Source organism: Ranitomeya imitator, chromosome 9, assembly GCF_032444005.1.
Source record: "Ranitomeya imitator isolate aRanImi1 chromosome 9, aRanImi1.pri, whole genome shotgun sequence".
Taxonomy (NCBI): Eukaryota; Metazoa; Chordata; class Amphibia; order Anura; family Dendrobatidae; genus Ranitomeya; species Ranitomeya imitator.
This window is the reverse complement of record NC_091290.1, coordinates 41,386,180-41,408,103: the sequence shown is the minus strand read 5'-3', so window position 1 is coordinate 41,408,103 and position 21,924 is coordinate 41,386,180. Positions and strand designations below refer to the sequence as shown.

Below are 21,924 nucleotides of genomic sequence, written 5' to 3'. Positions count from 1 at the left end.
ATCATTGATAGATTTCTTCCGTCATATATGGCATAGACCAGGCTTCCATTGTTGACTTGTGGTCCGATATTTTGGGTATTATGATCAACTTTTCAACCTCATCACCCACTTCAACAGGACAAATCCAACATGAGAGATCCCATTTTCCATGGGATATAAACAGTGGTACTTACATGCTCTGTTAATGAGGAGTCTTTTTCCAGAAATTGCACTGCACAATAAGCAAGCTGGGGATAAAATATATAAGCAGTGATTATTACAGGTCACATATTACAGACATCCAACTTTTATAAACTGCAAGTTTACACTTTATTAGTAAAACCTTTTTTTTTAAAATATAACGCACCAGTAGACAACAATTCACATTCACAGACCCTCTATAAAAGGCCGATGATGTCAGGGCTTGCATATGTGGCAACCCCAGGAGTTCAGGTACCACAGTAGTGCTGCCTTCCTCTCGGGGAGGGCAGTGCCATGCCTGGAAACAAGAGGGATCTCTTTGGCAGGTAATCACACACACAACACCTTCTGAATCCAGGCCAGGAGGGGGAGCTCAAAACCCTGTTTTAGAGCAGCTTCCCTGGATAAAGATCCTGGTTTGGAGGAGGAGCTAGTTTAGTCTGGATCAGACAGTCTGGAGAGCAGACAGAAAAGGAGCAGTGGAGAGATTTTAGGGCTCAAGGAGGCTACAAGTGGGCCTCTGAGGAGCCAAAGTGCAGAAACCGGGTATCGGGAGCCTGAGGCTAGAGTGGAACTGTAGGACACCTAGCAGAACCGGAGGGCACAGAACTACAAGTATACTGTCAAAATTAAGCTTGTGGTACAGCAGCATCCTGGAGTCACTGTGCAGAAACCCCAGAAGGAACAGCTCAAGCTGCCTACCAGACAGGTACCCGTCCCAGGACAGGGGAAGGAACCAGGACCTTGTTAGGACATTACAGACAGTAAGGGACTATAGCAAGCGTGCAGTGGAAGGCTCCCAACCTGACTTGCCAAGGGGATTCCACTTGTTTCCAGGCTGCCTGGACTCCTATGTACCTGTTGCCGGTACCCTGGACTGTGGCCTACTACAACTCCAGTAAACCAGGTAAAGACTTTACAACTTGTGTCCTTTACTCCTTGACCGACAAACACCATCATCACCATATTCTTTAGGACCCCTGGGGACCCCGCTTCACCTTTGTGAAGCATCACCATAATTGCTACAACAACATCCCCCAGAGGACCCCTTTAAAGCAGCGTCGGTCCCCCTATTGACCAAACACTACAGGTGGCGTCATGACAGACTTATTCACCATTCCCCTTTAAAGACCGTTCCCCTTTACAGTGAGTCCCAGGGCCACGGACCGGGTCACAGCCACCGTGACATCCCCTTTAATAGCCGACCGGACCCGGTACCGAGTACCCTGCCCTGGTGGGTGACTCATATACACAACATGTGAGAATATTTCTACAACGGAGTTTGCCATGTTTTTGCATTACAGATTCTCACGCGAATTTCCATATAAAATTAGAATCTCAGTTTGCGCTTACAGATCCAATAAACATATACATGAGGTCTCTCTTGACCCAACCTAAAAGAAGCAGACATCAGAAAACGCTTTAAAATAACAAACAGAGCAGGAACTCATCCTCTCTGCCGCTGCTCGGGTCTCGGGCTTTTGGCACAGGCGGTGATATCACGTCAATGCTGTAAACAATCAACGAGCTCGGCGGCTTGTGTCGTCAACCTCAGTACAGCCGCTAAGCTCAGTCATTGGCTACAGCGGTAATGCATACTGTTGACTGACATCACCATTGCAGCCAAAATCTTAAGACCTGAGCAGCAGCAGGGAGGCAGCACTAGATCTAGGGAGCGTGAGTAACGACTCGATTTATTTTAGGTATTTTAGAAGGTTTGGGGTCCATTTACTAAAAGTGGAATACCCTTTTAACAACCTTCAAAGGTCACCAATTCACTAATATTGCGGTGGTTTATCTCTTTACAGGTGTAGTACTAAAAATAATATCTGGGGCTGATGGCAGGACAGGAAAAGAGAAGCTAGATACAGAATGCAGTAATGTAATTTGTGCCTCTTACCTGTGCGTGAAATATAGACAGGGATTTTGCAGAGTGCAGAGGTATCAATACTCGAACAAGAAACTGCTTGTGTTCAGATTTTAGAGGTAAAGCAAATCCATTGATGATACTGTACAAAAAGAAGAATAAAGGTCAGTTTATATTTCAGAAACTTCAGGTCAGAATCATTTATTCACTGAAGAGGTGTTAAATGCTTGATCAAGGGGTGCCCGATCGCTGGGACCACAATCGATTGTCAGAAGAAGGGACCTCAATTCCTGTCCCTCCTGGCCAGAAGACCATAGCTAAGAAGAGTTTGTATGGCGTGGCAGTGAAGCATGAGTTATTCCACAGTCTATGGTATTCGTGGAAACAGTCATCAGACTTTGCTTAAATCTGCTATACAAAATAAAGCAGGTACAATTAAGGACCACAATATAGTCAATTGGGTACATCAGGCGCCATTGGGAGCCGTCATGACTTGGATCGGTCAGAGTACTAAATTCTATTTTTCAATTTCTATGAACAAAAGATGGAATTTGTAACACAGATCTGAGTATTGCCTGCATTTACCACCTCTGGGATCTTTTATTTAGTGAGAATTGGGGTCTGGTACCGCACCTATGGCCATCTCCACTTTGAACTGCACTGTCATTGGACTCTCCTTCTTCCAATGGTAAGTGTCCTAGTGGAAGGACAGGAAGCTATTGGGCATTAATGGAAAATTCTGTGGATATGCTATACTTGTTTATGATGGGAGTAACCCTTCATTAGCAAGGAACATTTAAGGTACCGTCACACATAACGATTTCGTTAACGATAGCGTTGCTTTTTGTGACGTAGCAACGATATCGTTAACGAAATCGTTACGCGTGACAGCGACCAACGATCAGGCCCCTGCTGGGAGATCGTTGGTCGCTGCGAATGATCAGGACCTTTATTTGGTCGCTGATCGCCCGCTGTCATCGCTGGATCGACGTGTGTGACGCCGATCCAGCGATGTGTTCACTGGTAACCAGGGTAAATATCGGGTTACTAAGCGCAGGGCTGCCCTTAGTAACCCGATGTTTACCCTGGTTACCATTGTAAATGTAAAAAAAAAAAACACTACATACTTACATTCCGGTGTCTGTCGCGTCCCCCGGCGTCAGCTTCCCTGCACTGTGTCAGCGCCGGCCGTAAAGCAGAGCACAGCGGTGACGTCACCGCTCTGCTTCACGGCCAGCGCTTACACAGTGCAGGGAAGCTGACGCCGGGGAACGTGACAGACACCGGAATGTAAGTATGTAGTGTTTAATTTTTTTTACATTTACAATTGTAACCAGGGTAAACATCGGGTTACTAAGCGCGGCCCTGCGCTTAGTAACCCGATGTTTACCCTGGTTACCCGGGGACTTCGGCATCGTTGGTCGCTGGAGAGCTGTCCGTGAGACAGCTCTCCAGCGACCACATAACGACTTACCAACGATCACGGCCAGGTCGTATCGCTGGTCGTGATCATTGGTAAATCGTTTAGTGTAACGGTACCTTAAGAGTGTAGTAGTGTCCAAGGCCAGTCCGTACATATGTAATGTGTCCTACTGAGAGAACTGTAAAACTGCAAAACTCACCTGCCCAGAATTTCAAGCAGTTCAGCTACACCATTAAACCGCTCTGTCTCATAGATAAATCTGCAACACACAAACAAACAATTAGGACCCCTGTACACATTAGCATAAGGTTGGTTAAACCTGCCAGATTTGGTTAGACAGCCAAGCATCTAATGTGTATGGAGGCCTCCCAACTTTGGCCCTAAAGATGAGATCAGTGGAAAGATCTAATGCCCAACAATGTTATATTCTTGGTGTTTGGACCCCGTGTCAATAAAGTGATTTAAGCTTTATTTTTACTTAAAGAGAAAAAATAATAATCTTGTAGAAAAAAAATAACTTTTATCAGTTAGCAAAAAAGCAGAACTCAGTGATATGCCATCAAGTTGATTTCTTCTGGTGGATCTGATAAACCTCAGCCTGATACAGTTATTACTGTCATTATTATGTTAGATCCATGTATAATCATCCTAAGAGACATTGTGTGCATCCTGTGTTACAGTCAGTACCTGAGAAAGATATTGTTGCACTGTTTTCTGATATAGGCTCGGAGTCCCAGGAATTTTCCATAAACGCGATGTAGAATTGTCTTCAAATATTCCCGCTCCCGGGGGTCCTCACTGTCAAAAAGCTCCAGTAGCTATAAAAGTACAAAGGTAATCAGAAAGGAATTAAAGAGGTTGTCCACTACTTGGACAACCACTTTTCAATCCCTATTTTTCCCCTCAGAGTACACTTATACTTCACATCATCGGATTAATGGCAAGTGTTGGCACTGGCTCTCCCTGGGATAATGTGACATAACAATGTCATGCAATCCCTGTGGACAATCAGCACTGGCTTCACTACAGGCACAATTGACTTCTAGAGGAAGTGGGAGCTGCGGCTGCTCTCTCACTTCCTCCGGATGACTTGATATGTCCAAAGGAGGAAAGAGTGAAGTCAGCACTGATTGGCCACAGTGATCACGTGACATAATGTCATGCAATCCCGAGGAGAGCCACTGGAACAGCTCCTACATCCGAGGCTAGTATAAGTGTTATTATTTTATTGGGGGAAAACATAGGGATTCAGAAGCGGTTGTTCAATTAGTGGGAAACCCCTTTAAGACTGGTGTTATGCAAATGTCAATCCTTATGAATGGTTCATTGAAGTACGATGCACTGAATTCATTAAGAGGCACATGCCACTCATTTCTCTTTGGCATGCTCTTCCATGTGCCTTGCTAGAAATGCTATGCTGGTCGGGACCGGGATTAGAATTTCTGGCATAAAAAGTAAGAAATGCCATCATTTTTAATGAACTTGACAGGCGGGTGTGGCCATGACCTCTCCCAATCTCCATCCATTTTGGAGGAGCTGCTTCAAACTGGTGTGAAAATGACAAAACTTGCAAAATTGTTGGTACAAAAAAAATGGCAACTTCAAGTTTTTACACCAGTTTTCTGGCATAAAAGCTTTGATGAATTGACTAAGTTCAGATGGACACATTATTCATGAGAGTCTATGACCAGATTTCACAGTACAAACTGTATATATTATTAAGTAGATCTCTTAGAACTGGAGGCTTACTTGGAAAACCCATATCAGAACGGCTGTATAATAATTTTTTCAAAATTCAATCTCACTCTCCGCCCACCGAGCCTGATTGATAGCCCCTCAGTGTACCTCCTCCCTGCAGCCGAGATCTCACTCTGCTCAGTATAAGCTGCAGCTGTAAATTAGGCAAGGTAGGCTGAGCATGAAAACATTCGGATTCATGGACAGTTTGAACTCTTCGTCAGGACTCCTAAAATACTCAATTTAATATCAGGATTATACAACTATTCTGACATGCAATTTCAAAGAGAGCAAACCAGTCTCATCAGGTCTAAAAGATCTATCTAATTATGCATGAAATTTGTATTTTGAACATTTTTGACAGATCCGCTTTAAGAATTCATAAGGTTCTATGGTGCTATAAGTTCGGTTCGATGTGGATGTAATAAAAAAAAAACAACTTTATCATAGAAAACAATTACTCTGATAGTCATTTTATCACCACAGCACTGGGGCAGTAGCAATTTCATTTAATTCTTTACAAGTTGTAGCCATTAAGTGAGACAAATGGGAGAGAATGGTGGAAGAATGACAGTAATGCGCACCGGAGAGCGTAAGTAGGTTACATTACATCTGTCTGCACACACATGGTTACCTAGTAACATCAACATTAAATACGTTTGTGCCGATTATGATGATTACAGTCAGGGTGGCGTATGTTGTGAGCTCGGAGAACAACATGGTAGTAGAAGAGCATGGCTTCCGGTATTGCTAGGAAAGCGCACTCACCATAAGGACAAACTTCTGGTCCACATATCTCTTAGCCAGTGAAGGCTGAAAGTCCTGACTTTCCAAGAATCGGAGGAAGAATTCATATACCAACTAGAGGTAGACATAAAGAGACAAAGGCAATTACCAGCCATGGTTAAGGGAATAGTAATGGGATATTCTAATAAGCTAGGGTCACACGAGAGTATATTCTCTCATCGAGAGATGGTCGATTATGCTAATCACACTCTGATCAGGATGTCACGCTAGGGCGATCCAATTCCCTTGGATGAGAAGAAGATGGAGAGAAAATAAATTATCCATCTTCTCCATTGTCAGTCCTTGAAAATCGCACAACACTAAGACGTCATCCGAGTGCAGTCCGATGTTTTCCATAGACTTGCATGCTATCCAAATATTGGATCAAACTCAGACATGCTGTGAGTTAGTCCTCGCACTTGATCCATCCAAGGCATGCCATAGCATAACACTGGTCCGAGGGCAATCCAATGTTTTGTCAGATCACACTTGGAACTAAAACTATGGCCATGTGCATGATTGATAAACTATCAATATTCGATCATTGGTGGTCCTACTCACAGCACCGACGCAGATCAGCTGTGTGAAGGGCTTTAGGGTATTGCAGCCGCTTCAGCTTATGTTCAGGCACGGCATCAACATACTAGGGGTTGTGTTGGGTATTTCAACATCGTTCCATTGAAGTGAATGAGACAACAATGAAGTACTGCTGCTGAGTTTATCCACGCAGAGCAACCCATCCATGTGCTTGATATTGCCACTCTTTCACATCAACGTTCTAGCTGCGGAAAACCTCTACATATATAGAGTTTTCCCCCTTCAACAGGTATGAATGACTTTTTATACAGTTATCTTGGGTTTCTAGATGAGTCACATATTGAACAAGGACATTTTACAAGTTTTAGTAGGTTAAACTGGCTAAATAATGGAATAATGGCTTCATAGCTGAATGAATCGGAAAATAAATAAAATAATTTAAAAAAAATAGTCCCAGAGACGGTTAGACTTTCCTTTCTCTGTGTGCGACATATAATGACACACAGCCCTGCTCTCCTCACGGACTTCATTTCCCGCATCTACTGTGATTACAAGCAGGGAAAGGAAGCAGTGCGGTGTGTTATTAGAAACAACTCTGCAGCTCTCATTCCACAGCATTGTCAACTCTGCTTTACTTATCCTTCCCGTACACTGACAGTACCATGGGATGAGAGCTGCAGAGGTGTTTGTAATGACACACAGCTCTGATCTACGTGTAGTCTTATTGAATGCCTCCATATATTTAATTAAAGGGAAACTGTCACCTGAAAATATACTATTAACCTGCAGATGTGGGGTTAATCTGCAGGTTAACAGCATTGTGAACCTGCCTGGGTGCCAACACTTAGACCCAAGCTGCCGGTAGGAAATTAAATTTATTCCCCTGACAGCGTTCAGTTTTCAATCAGGGGGGGCGGTGCCGGCGCGGGTTCAGTCACCGCTGTATGTACAGAGAGCGGCAGATGCAACTGCACCCAAGGCATTAACTGACAACTCAATCAGCATTAGGGTCAGCTATCAGTCAGAGCTGGGCCACAGTTACAGCTGCCACTCTCTATGCACAGAGTGGTGACAGAACCCGCGCCAGCCCCACTCCGTGAATGAAACCGGAACGCTGCCAGGAGCAACTTACATATTAGAGAAATTTCTCTGCCTAAAAAGCCCAATATTCATTTTTTCAAGCTTAATTTACAAGTATGTACAGATAAGTAAATACTATAAACAAGTATATTTTATTTGCACACATATATACTGTATATACATATATACTGTATATACATATATAATCACACAGTAGGGAGTGGCTGTGTGATCCAGTGCAGTGAGCGGGCACCACAGACAGGAAAGAGGGATGACACTGACACTCTGCACATGCGCGTGCCTGTCCAGCTTGTGCAGTGTCAGTGAGAACATGCAGAGCCGGAGAATCTGTTTAGGCAATTCTTGCTCTGGGCAAGTGAGACCTGTCAACCAGACTAAGGGGAGATGCCCGGCATATTTATACAGGGGGTAGAATGATGCACTGAGCCATTGGTCTTGCCAACGTTAAATTGAAGTCTACTCTTTTGCAAATGCAATAAACCCATATTTCTGTACAATTACAGAAATGGAGCTCTATACTGCAGGTATGAGTTTTATATTGAACTATAAAAACAGTTTAAATCTAGTTTTGATGGTGAAAGTCTCCCTTAAATCAATTTTCTTAGAATGCAAAAGAGCCTCCTGCCCATTTCTGTGTCCTTGGGAAACTGAGTAAAAAAAAATCAACTATAATATGGGGCATCAAAGGGCAATTTTTCACAAGGCACCATTGAGCTTAAGGCTTTCTCATGTTGCAAAGACCAGATACTTTATGCTCCCTGCTTTTCACTTCCCAGAAAATGATGATCAAAAATCAGCCATTATATTTTATTACTGGCCCCTCTAGTCAGAAAGCTATCTTCAGAGAGCTGAGGTCAATGATTCATACTGAGGATGTTCTACTGTTATACGTTGTGCAAAGGTTCAGTGCTGCGATGGTTATTCTTCAACGTATTCAGAAATGATGTAGAGTACAGCCTTCACGGCACTGCCGCCATAGGAAATATTTACAGACTGACCTAGGCATGATTGGGCGTTTACCTGCAAAGTAAGGATCCACGAAAATACATGCAAAATGATTCACCTGGGGCAGGGCACACACATAACTCATGGGGCCCCATAGCAGAAGTTCTAATTGCCCCCCACCCCCCAAAAAATAAAATACGGTAATTGTCGGGGGTCACAGAAGAGCATATCTCACAACTTTACAGCCTTTACATAGTAATTTTCCTTCTACTGAAGTCCTAGATTCCTGTCTCATTACCCCCATAAAGTATGATGCCAACAAAACTGACCCCCAAACACAGTATGATACACCCATGGTGAATTCCTCCACATTAGCCTCCACATGCACATGACCCTACTGTACCTCACCTCAACTCCCAAGGCAAAGTGTGGTGACCCCAAAACAGTATGATCCCTCAACTGTGACCGTCACACAGCCTTCCATGCAGTATAATGGGCCTACATACGATATAATGGCCCCAACACCTCACCACACTGTATAATGACCTCCACACAACCCTCCACGCAGTATGATGAACCCCAAACAAACCTTCATACTGTATGACTGCTTGCATACAGTATAATGGCTCCCACATAGCCCTCAAAATATAATGGCCCCACATAGCGTTCATATACTATAATTTGTCCCCCATAATTCTTTATATAGTATAACGCACTCCCCATGTTACTGCACATAATATAACGCACTCCCCATGGTCCTCCATAAAATATAATGCACTCCCCATGGTCCTCCATAGAATATAATGCATTTCCGGTGGGTTCTTAATACAATATAATGCACCCTCATGGTCGTCCATAGATTATAATGCATTCCCCATGGCCCTCTATAGAGTATAATGCACTCCCCATGGCCCTCTATAGAGTATAATGCACTCCCCATGGCCCTCTATAGAGTATAATGCACTCCCCATGGTCCTCTATAGAGTATAATGCACTCCCCATGGCCCTCTATAGAGTATAATGCACTCCCCATGGTCCTTCATACAATATAATGCACTCTGCATGGTCCTCTATAGAATACAATGCACCCTCCATGGTTCTCCATAGATTATAATGCACCCTCCATGGTTCTCCATAGATTATAATGCACTCCCCAAGATCCTCCATACAATATAATGCACCCACCATGGTCCTCCATACAATATAATGCAAGTGAAAACATATATTCCCATAAAACTATTCTATTTTATTTTGATTAAAACTGGTACCCTCGTATCTCATAGAAAGTATCTGCCTAAGAATTATTTTTGGATGTTTTTTTCTGTGGTGATATGGCTGGTTTGTTTTTTTGTTTTTTATTATATGCCAAACTGCAAGATCTATTCTTTGATTGATATCAAGTCAGGAGTGGTTTGAGTGTAACAACTTGTCAGACATTTTATCTATCCATTCATCTCTTTACTATGCCTATTGTATTCCCGCCTATAGAAAAATAGGGGCTATTAGGGCTAATTTGGGACAGCCGTCGTCGAGTGGGGGCGCCAAAACAATCGTATCTTTTAGGGTGCCAACCTCCACTGTTAGGAAGGGATAGCAGGCAACTGTAGGGGTATTTGGACACGTTGTTTTCTCTTGTGGTGTTTTTGCCTCACACTGGGAAGGTGTATTTTAATCAAAATAAAATAGAATAGTTTTATGGGAATATATGTTTTCACTTGCATTATATTGTATGGAGGATCATGGAGGGTGCATTATATTGTATGGAGGACCATGGATGGTGCATTATATTAATTTTAATAAAATAAAATAGTTTTATGGGAATATATGTTTTCACTTTAAATGGTTTTTCCCTAGTCTTTTGAGACATTAATTTATAGATACTGGTTATACACTATAATGCACCCTCCATGGTCCTCCATACAATATAATGCACTTTCCATGGTCCTCCATAAAATATGAACCTCCCATGGTCCTCCATACAATATAATGCACTTTCCATGGTCCTCCATAAAATATGAACCTCCCATGGTCCTCCATACATTATAATGCACTTTCCATGGTCCTCCATAAAATATGAACCTCCCATGGTCCTCCATACAATATAATGCACTTTCCATGGTCCTCCATAAAATATGAACCTCCCATGGTCCTCCATACAATATAATGCACTTTCCATGGTCCTCCATAAAATATGAACCTCCCATGGTCCTCCATACAATATAATGCACTTTCCATGGTCCTCCATAAAATATGAACCTCCCATGGTCCTCCATACAATATAATGCACTTTCCATGGTCCTCCATAAAATATGAACCTCCCATGGTCCTCCATACAATATAATGCACTTTCCATGGTGCTCCATAAAATGTGAACCTCCTATGGTCCTCCATCGAATTTAATGCACCCTCCACTGATATAAAAAAAACAAATGCAATACTCACCTCTCTTCCTTCCACCCGATGCTCCAGTCTCCTGAGCCTGTGGTGTGAGGCGTCGCACCTCTCAGAACAGCGGGCGCGATGTCATTACAGTGCGATCATAATCCTGGTCTATGCTTCTTCGCTTATTGGCCATCACAAACAATCAAGCCAACGTAGCTATTGAAGTGAGCATGTCAGCCAGCCCCCTTCACACACAGCACTGGCCATATGCCAACCCTGTTGATCACAGTGCTGCAAATGGAGCTGCCAAACATGGGGCAGAAGTAGATGCTGAAGATGAGGTCAACTGTGATAATATAAGGCATATCAGTAATATAATAATATCTTAGTATTCTAAGCTCATTTAAGTTCGGTACATGAATAACTGGATCATTTTTCTGAAGTTTCTGGGCCCAATGCAAAATCTGCATGAGGGCCCTATAATCCTAAAATTCAGAATATTGTCACCAAACTACTATTCATTGTGAGGTCGCCCCAAAAGATGATTAAAACCCATCTGTGACTGTAGAAAAAAAAAAGATTCAATCTCTGCAAATAAACTTTTTACGGTAAGAGCCATGAATGGTCTTAGGATATACGACAGTAAATAACATCCCCACCCCCCAGCTTTGCTCATGGTTCATTTTTCCACCACCGTATTTTCAAATTCTGTAAATATAATATGCAAAAAAAAAAAACCCACGCAATACGATGACATATTGCTTCATCTTACTTTTTAGGGTGTAAAGAAACCTCCTATAATGTCATGGAGAACAAAAAAAATAAAAAAAATTACAATTTCTTTATCATCTAGTTGCTACTATACTGAATAGAGTTAAAACGATTGTCCGGGACTGAACAATGGATATGTCAGCGATAATTTTGTCCTGAAGAACCCCTTTAAACTGGATTTGTCATCAGATTTCACAAGACAAAGTGCATAGATTATTAAATAGATTCTTAAACCTGATGACGTTGTTGTACTTACTATGAAATTAATGTAAGAATGTTTGCTTAAGACCTCAAATTAAAATCAGCATTTTAGAAGTCATTCTAGACTTACAAAATGTTTTAATGTTAGGCAGCAAAACTTTCCTAAAGAATAAGAAATACATTCTAACGTGCATTTTCAAAGGAAGTACACCAGCTTCATTAGATCTAAGAGCCATTTAAAAATGTATATAGTTTGTGCCTTGAAATCTGATTTGCTTTACTGTTGTGCATTTCTTTCTGTGAAGGCAAAGGTAATCTAGGAATGTGCACAGTAAAGGAGCATGTTTCTAAGCAGAGGTAAGATGTAAAAAGAGAATGATTGTTATATGATGCATCAATGTAAAAAAAAAAATATGTTTTTAGGAAAAAAATAAATGAAAATGTCAATAATTTAGCAGAGTAACAGTACATCTGAAAAATCACATGGTAATTGTGCCTGACAAATGTCCATTTACCTGCAGATGTGGCCAGGAAGGCTCAAAATTTGGCTCATCCTCCTCAGGGTCGAACTCCGGGTTGTCAGTTGGTGGCAGTGTTCGGAATATATTCACCGAGATCTGGAGAAAAAGCATAAAGTTAGGAGTAAAACTCCTGGAAATGGTCTTTTTATTAAACTTATTAGACTCTCAGGTCTCCTAGGACTGTGTCCAACTCATTTCAAGCTGTAACATAGTCTCATAATCCAGATTTACCCTAAAATTGCTGCTGCATTCCCTACCTCTGCTTTTATACAGCGCTTTAATAGAACTTCTTGATTGGCTCTGCTATACCATGTGATATGATAGCTACAAGATATTGTGAAATCTCCTGCAGTGTGTAACATAGCAGCAGGCATTTTTTTGTGGGGATTCGCACAAATCGAATGGTAAAGTAATCAAATTCACTGAGTCCAGTGAATTTCCAAAAATCCAACACATATTAAATCTGTTAGGCCTGATGAGTCTATTGCACTTACTATTAAGTTAGAATAGCTCTGTAATTCTTTATTAAAGTCCAGCTGCCTACAATTAAGATTAGAATTTTATGAGTCCAACTCTAGCTGGACCCAAGAAAGGCTCATTTTAATTTAAGGATTATGTAGCCAATCTGACATTGATTTTCAAAGTAAGTACACTAGCCCCGTGCAGTTTACATTTTAAAATCTGGAGATAGATCTACTTTAAAAATCTACAGTAAAATGATATGGGAGTATATTAGGATTTGAAATTATATAATTTAGTTTTCATTTGTCATATTGCAAAAAATATTAGTGAAACCCCTCACAACAAAAGGGTTAAATTGATTGTTATGACATTTTCTAAGACATCATATTAGGAAATGGTGACTAAGGGTATGCTCACATCTCCATTTAAAGTCGGCGTTTTCAATGTGTGGGGGGGGGGAATCGAATTTCACACACCACAATATTCCATTAGGCAGTTTTCATCTGCGAGTTTTTCCTCACCTGGAATTGGGGTGAGGAAAAAAATTGCAGCATGCTGTGTATGGCTGTATAAAACGGCCAAGACTTACCAATGCAAGTCAATGGGTGCGGAAAAAAAAAAAAAATTGCACGGCACACGTGCGATTTTGACACACCCATCTCATAGGAAAACTGACAATTCATCCATTGATTACAGAAAATTTACAGCGTGAACCGTCAGTCAGAATAGAATAGATAGAATAGACAGAAAGATGTCTAATTGAGATATTATAATCAATTAATAATAATAATCAATTTATTTATATAGCGCCAACATATTCCGCAGCGCTTTCCAGTTTTTGCACACATTATCATCGCTGTCCCCGAAGAAAATGGTGTTGGGTCCCATCATATTTATTAACCAGCTGAAGGAAAGCAGACAGCCGAGAGCTTGTTTTAATAGTCTGGGAAGGGGTCAATAAACATGGAGCTTCCCAGGCTATTAATATCAGCTCACAGTTGTCTATTTAGCCATCACATAGTAACCGTATAATACCACATACAATGAACAAAGACCATCACACCATGACCAGATCATAGATTACCACCACAAAGTGACCAAATAATTCCACATACAAGGAATAAATACCACCATACCATGACCAGACCACAGAGAGGGTCAGGTGAGTGTCATGCAATTTTTTCTCATCTAGCACCTGTAACACCCCAGGTTCCTGGTTGTTACAGTGGCATTGCTTTCCTCACGGGGAAGGTGATGTCATGCTTGGAAGCAATGAAAGATTCCTTTTATCAGGTATTCACAAACATGCAACATGTTCACACTCCAGGCCAGAAGGGGGAGCTCTGATCCAACTTGTGGGTGGCTCCCCTAGATATATTCTGGTCTGGAGGGAAAGTTGGTCAGTCTGTCAGAGAGACAGAGGAGAAGAAAGTGAGGGGCTGTGCAGCCACAAGAAGTGCTGCAGCTCCTTGAAAGAGATAAAGGAAAGCAGAACTGATTGTAGAGCGCATGAAGGAGGAAAGAAGTAAAGGCGCAGTGAAGAGCTGCGACTGAGCTTCTTCCACGCTGAAGCGCATGAAACCGATAACCGGAAGACCGAGGTTGTGCAGTACTCTACATCTCACAGCAGAAACCGGTGGGACAGCAGATTGTAAGTTACCCGTCCACCATACACCTGAAGACACAGTAACGCATAGAGCCTGGGTCATGTGTTATGTAGGCAATCCAGTGACACAGTGTGCCAGCAATCAGAGCACATACAGTGATCTGACAATAACCCAAAAACAATAGAACGAGCTCTGAGACGTGGAATCTCTGTAGACCGCAATACCTGAACCTAACCTAAACACAACTAAAGGCAGCTGTGGATTGCGCCTGACACTACCTATGCAACTCGGCACAGCCTGAGGAGCTGACTAGCCTGAAGATAGAAAAACAAGCCTGACTTGCCTCAGAGAAATCCCCCAAAGGAAAAGGCAGCCCCCCACATATAATGACTGTTAGCAAGATGAAAAGACAAACGTAGGGATGAAATAGATTCAGCAAAGTGAGGCCCGATATTCTAGATAGAGCGAGGATAGCAAAGAGAACTTTGCAGTCTACAAAAAACCCTAAAGCAAAAAACCACGCAAAGGGGGCAAAAAGACCCACCGTGCCGAACTAACGGCACGGCGGTACACCCTTTGCGTCTCAGAGCTTCCAGCAAAACGAAATGACAAGCTGGACAGAAAAAGTAGCAACAAAAGCAAAAAGCACTTATCTAAGCAGAGCAGCAGGCCACAGGAAAGCTCCAGAAGCTCAGATCCAACACTGGAACATTGACAAGGAGCAAGGAAGACAGAATCAGGTGGAGTTAAATAACAAAGCAGCCAACGAGCTCACCAGAACACCTGAGAGAGGAAGCTCAGAAGCTGCAGTACCACTTGTGACCACAGGAGTGAATTCAGCCACAGAATTCACAACAGTCATGATAGAGATCCTGAAAAAAGGCTCGAGTTACCTGTCATACAGGTATTGTCCTACCTAAAGGGGGACAGAGATAACGCGAGGACCTTGTGTGAGGCCTAAGGCAGCAAGTGACTACAACACCACAGGGCTAGTAGGAAGGCTTCCAACCCCACCTGGTAAGGGGGATTCCAGATTTGCTTCCAAGCCGGCAGGGCCACACCTGCATCCGTGATCTGGTACCCTGGACTGTGGCTGCCTGAACATTCAGTAAAACGGTAAAGAAACGGCAACCCTGTGTCCTTCGTTTCTTTCTACTCCACCAACCACCTGTCCCCACTACATGGGGAGCCCTGGGGACCCAGCTTCACCTTTGGATAGTCATACCATCATTGCTGCCATAACATCACCCCAGAGGACCCCTTTAAGCAGCGTCGGTTATCACTGACCGAGAACCACAGGTGGCGTCACGAACAAACTTTATTCCCAAAATCCCTTTAAAGACATTCCCTTTTACTTGGGTACCCAGGGCCACAGACCGGGTTGCCGCCACCGTGACACATCCCCTTTAAGTACCAGACCGAGTACCCCACGGCTCTGGCGGGGTTCCACATCTGTATGACATGAGCATGCAATCTGCATGCAATGCGTTTTTAACATCAGCTTTTATATACAGTAATTCTCTGTCATTTCAAGCTAGTTTTCAAACTAATAAAACAATCTTTTATACAGATATAGATAGATGATATATAGATGAGAGATAGAAAAATGTCAGTGAGATATATAATCAGTGCTTCACGTGTAGTTTTCTGTACTTGTATTTAGCTAATAAATAAATAAAAAAAAAATATGAGGTGGGGTCCCCTTATTTTTAATACCCAGCTGAGAGCTCGACTTAATAGTCTGGAAAAAGGGCAATTAACATGGAGCTCCCAGTGTATTAATATCAGCTCACCGCTGTCTACTTAGCATTTACTATGTGATGCGAATATGTGGTCTGGCCATGGTGTGGCAGTATTTGTTCCTTGTATGTGGTATTATTTGGTCACTATGTGGTGGTAATATGTGATCTGGTCATGGTGTGGCAGCATTTATCCCTTGTATGTGCTATTAGTGATCATTTAAAAAAATGTATGTGACACATTCCCTTAAAATAAAATAAATAAAAATATACCTAAAAAGAGTGCTTTATATTTTGACAAATGTTTTTAATAGGTTTGAGTTAGTATGCTTATATAGCAGATGCATCAGGGATGTATTGTCACAGTGAGGGTTTATAATACTTGATAGTTCAAAATGGCTTGATGGCCGCAACGTGGTAACATTACTTATGGTGGTTATTCTTAACAATGGTTGCTGCCACCAGGAATTTCAGCACCCCATACTGGCAAAATTTTGTGGCCCCCTTGAGACTCCGCCCAGGCTCCACCTCACCCGTCAATCTTTCCACAGTCCCACAGCCCATTCTTGGAAAAACTCTACTTCTGCACCACGTCCTCACCAATCACACATTAACAGTTCCCATTGAACACCATATCATATACATAGCTATCAGCTGTTTTGGCCAAAAGATTTTTTAAGCCGCCACCACGACAAGGTAGACTCTTTAACAGGGCCCTACTCTTCTCTAACCTGTACAGTACCTTGCTTATCAGTATAGTTGAATTATTGTTTTTACATCATCGTTAGCTGGTTTCTAGCAGAACTTCACTCTCCTGCAATCCCCCACAATGTAGTTTGCAATTACTAGGCAGGGCAGGGATGAGCTGTGTTTCTTGTCTGCTGCTGACAAATCAGTTATGTGAAATTGAAAATGTTGCAGTGATTATTGATATGGCAGAAGATAATCCTCTGCCATAAGCATCAACCGAGGCATTTGCAGCTTCACATCTCTGATCTTTCAGCAGCAGGTGACAGACACCGCTCAGATCTCCACTGTCTAGTAATTACAAACTCCATCGTAGAGGATTGCTGTAAAGTTGAGCTCTGCTAGAAGCCAGCTAACACTGATGTGGAATAACACAGTCAGTATTATACATGAGCAGAGAAATAAGAAGAGGACCACACTTTCAGCTTTGTAAATTCGGATGCACAGATGGGCAGATAGAGATAAAAAAAAGACACAAAGGTACAAGATAGAAATTATATATTGGCCCAAGTCTGTATATTAACAATAACTATGTATTTTCTGCGCTTTGTGAAAAATAATGTGATGTTCCAATTTTACTTGTGATGGTATAAGACAAAAGTACATGTGCCATGCCAAATAAAATCTGATGTATTGGGCATTAAAGGGTTTGTCCAGGCTTGAGACTCAAGTTTGCAGTCACTCTATGTGACTGCAGACTTGTGAATCCTAACAGCATGCACAGTGTGTACTGTCAGGATTCTCCAGAGTCTTAACTAGCGAGTGAGCAGTTATGTGACTGCAACTATGCGATTTGCATACTGATGGACGCATTTTGACTAGACGTGTCTGACCTTGCTCAATTCACTTTAATGGAGCGAGGCCTCGCACGTCTAGTCGGCACATAACCGCATGTGTGCAAATTGAATACTTGCAGTCAAGCGCTGGCACCGGAGAACCCTGACAACACGCACATAGAGTGACTGCAGACTTGAACCTCAACCCTGGACAACCCCTTTAATATACTAAGCATAGTCAGTCGTGTACATTTTGAATCTGCTAAAAACGTACGTCGGGTCTCAGTATTTGTTTGAACCATTCACGATTAAACAGGACGACAGAAAAATGATCATAAGATCATAACCTGCGGCATCAGCAAGGCATGTGATGCATGTCGTGCCTACTTTGTCTGTATCGTCACTGGTACATCATGAATCAATAGACTAAATATAGAAATGCTCAGATGAAAAACATGCAGCGCTACGTTATCGCTCTTTGTGTATAACTATTACTGTCGTATTCAAAAGTAACACCTCCGAGATGCTTCTTTTGGTAAAGATTTGTCATTGGGGAGTAGGAGGGACGCAGCGATACCTCCGTTTTGGCCGCCTCTCATTGCCTTTATTTAACAAGAAGCAAAGCATTGAATTAAATCTGCCAAACGGAATTTGCATCGGAGATAGATTTACAACAACCCACACAGCAGACTCTCACCAGGGTCTGTGTAAGAGGGTGCAGCGTGACTTCTGGATAAGGATACGAATAGTCGTGTATTTCTGCAAAAGGCTGACTAATCTAGCATCCTCGGTGGCAGAGATTCGGCAGCGGGCAATTCCCATTCCATCATGGAATCTAACTGTTTTCTATATCCCACAAATCTCTATACAAGATCACCCTGACCGTGCAACTTGTCACAGCAGAATGGACAGAAGACCACCATTGCATCTTCCACTTCTTTGTCATGGTGACATGGGTAATGTGAATATATAGCAATGCTTCCACCACACTGAGTGATAATGGTGTATGACATTATGCAGTGATTCTCCATTGTTGCCTAAAAGGAAAACCTTTCCTCTACGAACATCCACTATTACCTGCTGTGCTTTCTGCGTCCAAACCAGCCAAAATAAAATCAGTATATTATTATTTTTATTTTTTTTAAATTCCTTTAATTCCTGTGCATGCTATAAGTTAATTAACTTGCTGGAGTCAAGAAGGTGGAGCCATATAAAGTTGACTTAAAATCCTGCACTTGCCTCGCTGTCCTTTTTTTTTTCTGGCGCATGTGCAGTGCGTTGCGTTGCACATGCCCTGGCGTTGTATTGATGTCATCATTAGCCAATGTATGTTACTTTATTGGAAACAAAAAACACTAATTCCAGTTAAACACATACTATATCATCAAGAGAATCGGGTCAGTTATGCAAATTACACTCTGATCTGATTATCATCGTAGCACATGTGAGGAGGAGATGGAGAATAAAATTTCTCCTTTTTCTCCAGTGTGTCAATGCGCGAAAATCTGGCTGCACTCAGATGTCATCCGGGTGCAGTCTGGTGATTTGCATGCACTCATGACTTGCATGGCCGAGTACAATAAATAATCAGATGAAACTCGCTGCGAGGAAAAAAACAAACAAACAAACAAAAAAAAAATCAGACGTGCGCAGACCCATAGGATAACATTGGATGGAAAATACAGTGGTGTGAGTAAGCCTTATGATGTAGTGATTAATGATTTTTTTTTTTTTTTTAAATACTGATATTTGGCATTTAAAGGGGTAATGGTTTGCAGAATTTCTCTTTAAGGGCAGTTTCACAGTAATGCATATTTTCCCTGGCATTTTCCCAGGCAGAAGAGTTCATATGAGTTTATGCCACCAGAGGGCGCAGCTTCGGTGACGTCACCGCTAGTCACCGAAGCTCTGCTCCTAATATTTAATTCATTCCCCAGTTGTTTACAGCCGGGAGCAGTCGCATTAGCAGCGCTCCCGGTTGTAAACTGCAAATCCCCCAAGATATGGATTACTGCATGGGACTGACTGTACGGCGGACAGGTATGGGATATTGTTGCTTTTTTATTTTATGATTTATTACAGGAGATCGATGGCTTCGCTTGGAATGGCAGAGGACTAAAGATGGATAAACTGTGTATATTGTTTTATTTCATTAAAAGACTTTTTTCTTACTGTGTGTTTGTTTAATTAACCCTTTAATAACTGTAGGATTAGTAATGGATAGGAGTCTTATTGACACCTCTCCATTACTAAGCCGGCTTAATGTCATCTTACAATAGTAAGGTGACATCAACCTCTCCTTACCCCACTTGCCACTGCTACAGGGCAGTGAGAAGAACCGGACAAAGCTCCAGAATTGGCGCATCTAATAGATGCGTCTTTTCTGGGCAGCTGCAGGCTGCTGTTTTTAGGTTGGGGGGGGGTCCATATCCATGGCCCCTTACCAGCCAGAGAATAGCAGCCTACACCTGTGAGTTTTGCCGGGTTGGTTGTAAAATATAGTGGGACCCCACGTCGGTTTTGCTTTCATTCATTCTCCCCAGTACCGAAAATATCAGGACGTGTGAAACCGGCTTAATAGTGTATATAGGAACATTACAATACATGACTCCTTCTATTTTGTCTTCAGTGGTCTCTGTGTCATAGCAGACATGTTATATATTGCATAATGTCTATTTGCCATGATTATGCAAGACAGAATTAGCTTTCACATTGTTGTAGTAACGATGATTAATTAAAGTCTCTTCAACATAATGTAAAAAAAAATAAAAATTACTGTATAATGTTTTAAAAATAAATAAAGATACCAACTGAAATACTGAACAATAGAAATCCCCTTGTGCCCCACACATATATATATATAGCCCAAAAAGTAAGCAATAATAGTACGGTATAATAATTCACATAATCGATGGCGTTTCAATATAACGATTTTATGTGACTTTTTTTTTTTTTACTGCAAATCCGTATGTGGAGACAGGGGACAAACTGCACTGAGCTATGAATCATAATGATTGGCACTGCTGATGCTAGGAAAAGCTACTCCGGTGACATCTATCACAATGCCAGGACGCATATGCATAAGGATCTTCAGTATATGCTGGCATATCAATTCAGGATCTTATCGTCTGTAATCAGGATGAGCGGCTCCTGCATACTGATCCATCACTGTGGTACAGGTCTGGCTTGGGTGTACGCCCTTAGGCCGGCATCACACTAGCGAGTTTTACGGACGTATGAGCGCAGAAAATACGTCCAGAAAATACGCATTGCACACGGCCTAATGATTCTCTATGGGGCAGCTCCTATCTGCCGTATATTACGCATCCGTAATATACGGTATGTTACGGGCGTAGAAAATCGCAGCATGCTGCGTTTGTCAGCGTATTGCGCAAAAAATATGCCAATGAAAGTCTATGGGGGCAAGAAAATTACAGATTACACACGGACCAGCAGTATGACTTGCGAGAAATACGCAGCGGTGTTAGAGAGAAAAGCCGGCAATTCAGTGCGGTGTACAGTAATATCACACTGACAGAATAGAATAGGTATATATATATATATATATATATATATATGTCAGTAGACACATATATATATACATATTTATATTTAATTCAGCGCTAGATAGCAGAAAAGCCGGTAATTCAATTGCCGGCTTTTCCTATCTCCTTCACAAACTCGACATGATATGAGACATGGTTTACATACAGTAAACCAGGGTTGTCAAATTGCATTCCTCGAGGGCTGCAAACAGATCATGTTTTCAGGATTTCCTTGTACTGCACAGGTGATAATTTAATCACCAACTCATTATTTGTGTAGGTGATTAAATTATCACCTGTGCAGTACAAGGAAATCCTGAAAACATGACCTGTCTGCAGCCCTCGAGGAATGCAGTTTGACACCCCTGCAGTAAACCATATCATATCCCTTCTTTTATTACATATTCCTCTTTAGTATTGTAAGAAGTGTCTTTGTGTCAAATTTGGGGTCTCTAGCTATGAAATTAAAGGGTTAAATCCCGGAAAAAACTGGTGTGGGCTCCCGCGCAATTTTCTCCGCCAGAGTGGGAAAGCCAGTGACTGAGGGCAGATATTAATAGCCTAGAGAGGGACCATGGTTATAGGACCCCCCCTGGC

At 42.0% G+C, this 21,924-nt stretch overlaps 1 protein-coding gene across 1 annotated transcript in view; it reads right to left on the bottom strand.

The window, feature by feature from the left end:
• The window catches only part of PPP2R5B (protein phosphatase 2 regulatory subunit B'beta), an 85,375-nt gene that overhangs the window by 32,595 nt on the left and 30,856 nt on the right, over positions 1 to 21,924 (bottom strand). Inside the window, exons 5-10 of the mRNA XM_069740374.1 lie at positions 12,446 to 12,547; positions 5,976 to 6,068; positions 4,158 to 4,288; positions 3,670 to 3,729; positions 2,081 to 2,189; positions 174 to 227 (exon numbers count right to left, since the gene is read on the bottom strand). Of these exons, the coding sequence (XP_069596475.1) occupies positions 174 to 227; positions 2,081 to 2,189; positions 3,670 to 3,729; positions 4,158 to 4,288; positions 5,976 to 6,068; positions 12,446 to 12,547 (549 nt within the window). The remainder of the gene's footprint in view (positions 1 to 173; positions 228 to 2,080; positions 2,190 to 3,669; positions 3,730 to 4,157; positions 4,289 to 5,975; positions 6,069 to 12,445; positions 12,548 to 21,924) is intronic.